Source organism: Mizuhopecten yessoensis, unplaced genomic scaffold (assembly GCF_002113885.1).
Source record: "Mizuhopecten yessoensis strain PY_sf001 unplaced genomic scaffold, ASM211388v2 scaffold1539, whole genome shotgun sequence".
NCBI classification, from domain to species: domain Eukaryota; kingdom Metazoa; phylum Mollusca; class Bivalvia; order Pectinida; family Pectinidae; genus Mizuhopecten; species Mizuhopecten yessoensis.
The window spans coordinates 1,339,071-1,345,070 of record NW_018404097.1 but is presented as its reverse complement, the minus strand read 5'-3'; the positions used below and the strand labels follow the sequence as shown (position 1 = coordinate 1,345,070).

The 6,000-nt window shown below is 35.6% G+C and overlaps 1 protein-coding gene across 7 annotated transcripts in view; it reads left to right on the top strand.

Moving 5' to 3' along the window:
- LOC110464785 (Williams-Beuren syndrome chromosomal region 27 protein-like) overlaps positions 1-6,000 on the top strand; it is a 42,620-nt gene that overhangs the window by 13,130 nt on the left and 23,490 nt on the right. For 2 of the 7 annotated variants that reach the window (XM_021520263.1, XM_021520237.1), the window contains exons 1-2: positions 3,731-3,820; positions 5,112-5,258. The exons of 2 other annotated variants lie outside the window; for them this stretch is intronic. In XM_021520263.1, coding sequence (XP_021375938.1) covers positions 5,136-5,258 — 123 coding nt within the window. In that variant the 5' untranslated portion in view covers positions 3,731-3,820; positions 5,112-5,135. Of the gene's footprint in view, positions 1-3,636; positions 3,704-3,729; positions 3,821-4,186; positions 4,253-5,111; positions 5,259-6,000 lie in introns of those variants that run through there. 3 more of the 7 variants (XM_021520245.1, XM_021520254.1, XM_021520201.1) reach the window with 3 other exon arrangements.

Here is a 6,000-nt window from a genome sequence, read left to right as displayed (position 1 = left end):
AAAAAAAATGTTGCTGTTATTTACTGGTGTGTATAGGTTTATTACTAACCGAAAGTATCCGGAAAATACTAACCGAAAGTATCCTGAAACCAAGCCCCTGTAGAATAACATCTTCTGATGTCGCTTACTTTATAGGTTAATTTTAGAGGTAATATTTGAAGACGCTTCAGGATCTCTAGAGCTCTACTCACACATGCGTGGCACCAAAATTTGGTAGAAATCTGCTCAGTCGTTTATGACAAGTAGCAATTTTTAGAAAAGTTGCCGGACGCCGCGCCATGGCATAAGCTCACTTGCTCTTCGGGCAGGTGAGCTAAAAACGTATACGTTTACTATACGGAACTGGGGTTTGGTTCCCAGTTCCGTTTAAGTAAAAACGTAACTGGAGTTTGAATCTCAGTTCCGTATCAGACCAATTACTTTATAGAGGCTATGGTGGTCTTAATTTTCGTGTGAAAGGTTGTGGGTCCGATTCCTGTCCTTGATTCAGATATAAAAACGGGTCTTTGACCTTCCGTTTTGCGAATCAAACGGGGAAAGAATTACAAAAACCGTAAACGTTTACTATACGGAACTGGGGTCTGGTTCCCAGTTCCGTTTAAGGTAAAACGTAACTGGAGTCTGACACTCAGTTCCGTATAAGACCAATTACTTTATAGAGGTTATGGTGGTCTTAACTTTCGTGTGAAAGGTTGTGGGTTCGATTCCTGTCCTTGATTCAGATATAAATACGGGCCTTTTACCTTCCGTTTTGCGAAGTAGACAGGGAAAGAATTACAAAAAAACATATACGTTTACTATACGGACCCCGGTCTGGTTCCTTTATTCAAGCATCTTATAACTCTCGATTTTTTTCCATACAAAAATATACTTTTCAAGACAGTTTGAAATGTACTCATATTATTTAAATTCTTAATAAATCGACTTGTGAGTATTTATAACCGAGTATTTTTAATGTTTTTGAATGCTCCTTGATCTATTATTAGCAATTTCGAAGGTATTTTTATCCTTATCGGAGTGATGACATGGCTATGTTCTCGATAGAGGACTGGCGAAGGCCTTTGGTCGTCGCATGTTTCCAAGGCCTTAAACTGCCTACCGCACCCTTAAAACTTCTAAATTATCAATCAATTATTGCATTCACTAAAATTTCATATACCGAAATTCCGGTAAAGATATGTAAGGAAAAGGGCCTATCATTAGCTAGGCATTTTGGATATGGAATTTCACACTCAGGTGGGGTCAGAACCTGCCCTCAATTCTAAACCTTTTGGAAAAAAAATATCATTTTCCCCATAACCACATATGATATACCCTTTTGGTCTGACTCAAAGGACATCTTAATATATAAGACTGTATTGTGTGGCCCAAAATGCTGGTTCTTCAATTACATACACTTTTTTTTGGCTAATTACATTTCTAGTATCATGACTGTGCAGTTTTCGCGCGATGTCTTACCTGTCGTCTGACTTATCACATGTTTACGCCGAAATAATTTTAAAAGGATTCAATATCATTAAACATTAAAAGGGTACAATCTTCGTAACAGGGTATTAAACGTACTATCACACTGTTTTAAACTACATTACACTCAAAATAGTATAGAACATGCTATAAACGTGTTCATGTGATCGATTCGTGTCAGTTGTTGAGGTAAGGAAAGTTCAAGGTGTTAGGAAGTTCCTAAGATGAAAATAAAGCAAAAAATCCCGATGGAGACAAACAATGCAATGGTATTGTCGCGGACACTGTATTGACCTTGTTCCCAATAATTGGTACTACGACACCACGGCGTGTATGTCCGTGATGTTACATACATGTACAATGGTATTGTCTCGGACACTGTATTGACCTTGTTCCCAATAATTGGTACTACATTTTACGACACCACGACGTGTATGTCCGTTATGTTACATACATGTACAATTTTGTCTGTGCTAAATTGTAACCAAACAACATAAACCATTTATAAACTAAGGACAGGAATTATACTTTGCTGCATTAAGTGATTATAATAATATTTGTTGGGGATAAAATTTGAAAATAGACTTGGAGATGAGTACAGATGCAAGAAACAAAGGCTAATCGTAGGAAAAAGTAAATTTATTGTCGGTTATTTCATGTGCCATTGTCTATTAAATGTAGCTTACCAAGTGTCAATATTCTTGAGATCTTACAATGAAGCCTTACATTGATTTCCTCAATTCATTGAATTATTTTCGCGGCTTATTTAAACGACTGTGTTTTCAACAAATGGCTAATAATTGCCAAACACATGGTTTACCTGCACATTTGTCCAGTAAAGATTGTGTTTCTCCAAAATGTTTGATGGTTGTTAAAAAAAAAGTATTTACAAGTTTCTTTTCATGATTGTTGTTCGTCAAACAAAAAACACGAATTTTTACACATAATGAACTTAGTAAATCAGATGTGAAATCATTGCTCTTGAAGGGTACATACATTTCCTTTTTTATTATAAAGTATAACAGTATCTACTCGTAACAGGAACCGTTACACCATAAGGTGTCGATACCAGCCCAGCAGTCGCAAGCGATGCATCAGAAAATGATCGCAATGCCAAACTACTAGGGTTGTCAATCCTGTCTTATTTTTGTAACTGGTTACTCGAACAATCTACCGATCGAGTAGCCAATAATCAAGTACGATTAATATTGCATAAGGAACTTTGGCAACGATTTTTTTACATTTTGTAAAAATAAGCGAAACCTGTAATATAATTAAATAAATACCGAATCATTCATCAACGCGCGTTCAGAGGTGTCCCGTTATCTAAATATAGGCAATCAAAGGTGACCGCTCCTTACTGGCAAGCATTTTTTTGAGCTTACAGGTCACGTGATACTTGTGACGTCAAAGTGGGACGTAAGGGTCACTGGTCCATATAGCAGTAGCTAGGGTTCAGGAGCTACACACCTCCTATATAATTCTGATTTGTTTCAATGTTTCTGACTGTGTGATTCTTGGCATCAGCTACATATATATACTTAATACAATTCTCTACCAATTTATGTTGAAGACAGAAGGACAAATCACTGTTTACGTAAATATTTACATCGGAGGACGATTCTATTATTGTTATTACTATTATCAATGTTTAACGGCCAATCAACACAGAATAGGTCATTAGGGCCAACAAATGGTCGACAAAAACAAATACTAAATAAAAACATCAAACCAAATTTTGGTTGACCTTTGGCCATGAAAGGTTTCTGCAAAATTTCATTGAAATTAGTTCAGGGTTTTTGGAGAAGTTGAAAATGTAAATTGTTTACGGACAAACGACGGACGACGCACGACGACGGACACAAGGCGATCGCAATAGGTCTCCTGAGAATTCTCATGTGACCTAAAAAAAAGATAACGAATAGATGATATGGACTATGTGATATATATCACGTCAAATAGGGTAAGATTGGTTTAAAGGCATCAGAGTCTATAGAATAGACCGGTGTCTTTCAAATACAATGTGGTTAAATAACGCCTTCGAGTCCACGGAACTGAAAAGAATTTTGATATCCGGGACTCGAAAGTTATCTCGAATATGTTTAAAACCGGTTTTGAATATAATTCTGAAATATGTGTCGGTTATTCATTTTTCGATTGTGCACTGCAGTTTGCGATAGCAATAGCATATGTGTAGGTAAGGCTTTCAATCTGAGCTGTCTTATTGGTTCACTGACAGGTACGTACGTTCCGCAAACAAACACACACACACATATATATATTATGTATCTTTAAGACGACATGAATTGTTAAAAAATGCGTCGGCTCGATTAAGGAATATACAAGTAGTATACAGGTAGGTAGCTGTATTTTATTTAAAGGTACACACAATAATTTGTATATAATTTATCGTCGTAATGTTTAACGTTAAAGTAAGAAAGCTTTAAACCACGATGAAATGTGTTTTCTCCCAAACATTTATACACGACAAACACAAACACACATTTATACAAACACACATTTATACACGAACTTATAGCTTCTAGGTGTTATATCATTCATACCTAAATAACATTTAACCTCTGTTCTGTTAGATATTATATCATTTATTATTGAATGTATTGATCAAAGCCAAGCTATTCATTAAATGACGATTCTATGATATTAGCCGCTCTAACTGCAGCGGCGTCATTTTAGTATAATTTTACCTTTAACACTATAGTTTAGCCTGTACGTTGAGAAAAGTTGGGACTTTTTAAAAGACGGCGGCTGCCAAAACATATAGAAGGTGAGTTCTCATAACATGTTCGTTTTTTCTGTATGTTTTTTTTCATGAGCATGAATTGTCAATGATATTCTGCAAATTTTCATCCCCAAAGCCACATTCGTCAAAGTAGTGCAGCTCCATTGGTAAAATGTGGTTATTTGTACCTGAAATTATAAAGACAAACACACATTTAAGTGATGGAAGTCCCAACCGAATATGTAGTGCCCTCCGTACAATTTTACAACTTTGCATCCAATGTCACAACCGAGCACAGTCGGAGGTTACGGATGTCCAAAACACACAAATATAAATCCAGATCGCATTTGCACATTTGCATTATAATGCATATTTCTTGTTAATAGGACATAATCTTTAAAGGCTTCTTAACCTATATCATGGGTCCATAAATATTAAGAAAACATTTTTGAACCTGTTTTTTAAGTAAGTTCAAACTCTTCGTCGACTGAACGTCCTAATTGCCAGCTTCCGTCACAGTGCAAACACTGTACTTTAATATAGATTATTTTCTGGAGTGGAATTTAGGCAATTTATAACACTCTGGTCTATTGTCTTTTGCTTCAGTGCATCAGTCGATCGCTAAAAAGTTTTCAAGTACAAAAAACCGAACATGTACTGAGAACTCACCTTGTACTAGTTTTGGCAACCGCAATCTTTTAAACAGTCCCAACTGTTTTCAACGTACAGGCTACACTACAGTGTTTAACGAAATCGTTTTATGGAAAATATTTTTATTATATTGGATACTTCATTCGCTTATACTCATAACTCATGAAGTCGACATAAAGTGTAGCTTTTCCAAGCCTACTACAATGTAGCTATCGAAATAGTATGCATGTTTTATCGCTTTTTTCAAAAACAGTCCCATTGTATTTGTTGGACAAAAATGGAGGATTTAAAGGAGGAAGATGACGCCGCTTACAATACAAACGCGTCGGTTTTCAACGGCAGCATGGAAAAACACGACATCATACAGTACTACTCCGAGTGGGCGTATCAGTATGAAGAGGTAAGATATTTCTGTCAATAGCTTTTAAATTATTTTGCAGTTATTATTATCAGCATTTTTAAACTCTCTAATGACCTTACCCCCAGCAAAAACAATTTGCCAAGCTATATTTAGTGTTTGAGAAAGTGTTTATTCAAGCTGTATTGAATCACCACAGCCGAAAGCCTGCTGACTGTTATACGGTTGAAGTATCACTATGGGGTGTCATCCAATGTGCCTAGCCATGCTTTTAATTTTACAAAGCGCAAAAATTGATTTAAGTTGCTTTTATATTTTCCCTTTAACTCTTGTTCAGCACTGCAGTGATATACACAAATGTGTATTTCAGGTTTATTATGGCAAGCATTGCAGTCGGTCACACTTGGTCAATTTAGAATTCCAATAGCGGATGAAAGTTTTTAGCAAGCCTCAGTTAAATATTTATGGGCAAAACGATAAAAAGTGTCCAATTAATCCGAGAAAATAGCGTCTGCACTGAAAAAGAAAATATCTCCACAAATCTACAAGATGATAGCGGCAATAACTCGTGACAGCAAAAATAGTGAAACAGAAACAACCAGTGATTGTAATGATAGAACCTTAATTTGATAAAATCAGATTAGAAATTAAAGGAAAATAATTATTATAATAATAAAACCCAATCGATACAAAAATAAATTTAAAATGATAAAAAGAAACGGAAACAAACAAAAAAGGTAGGCACAAAAGAAAACATTAAACGATTTAAACATCATCGCAAAAG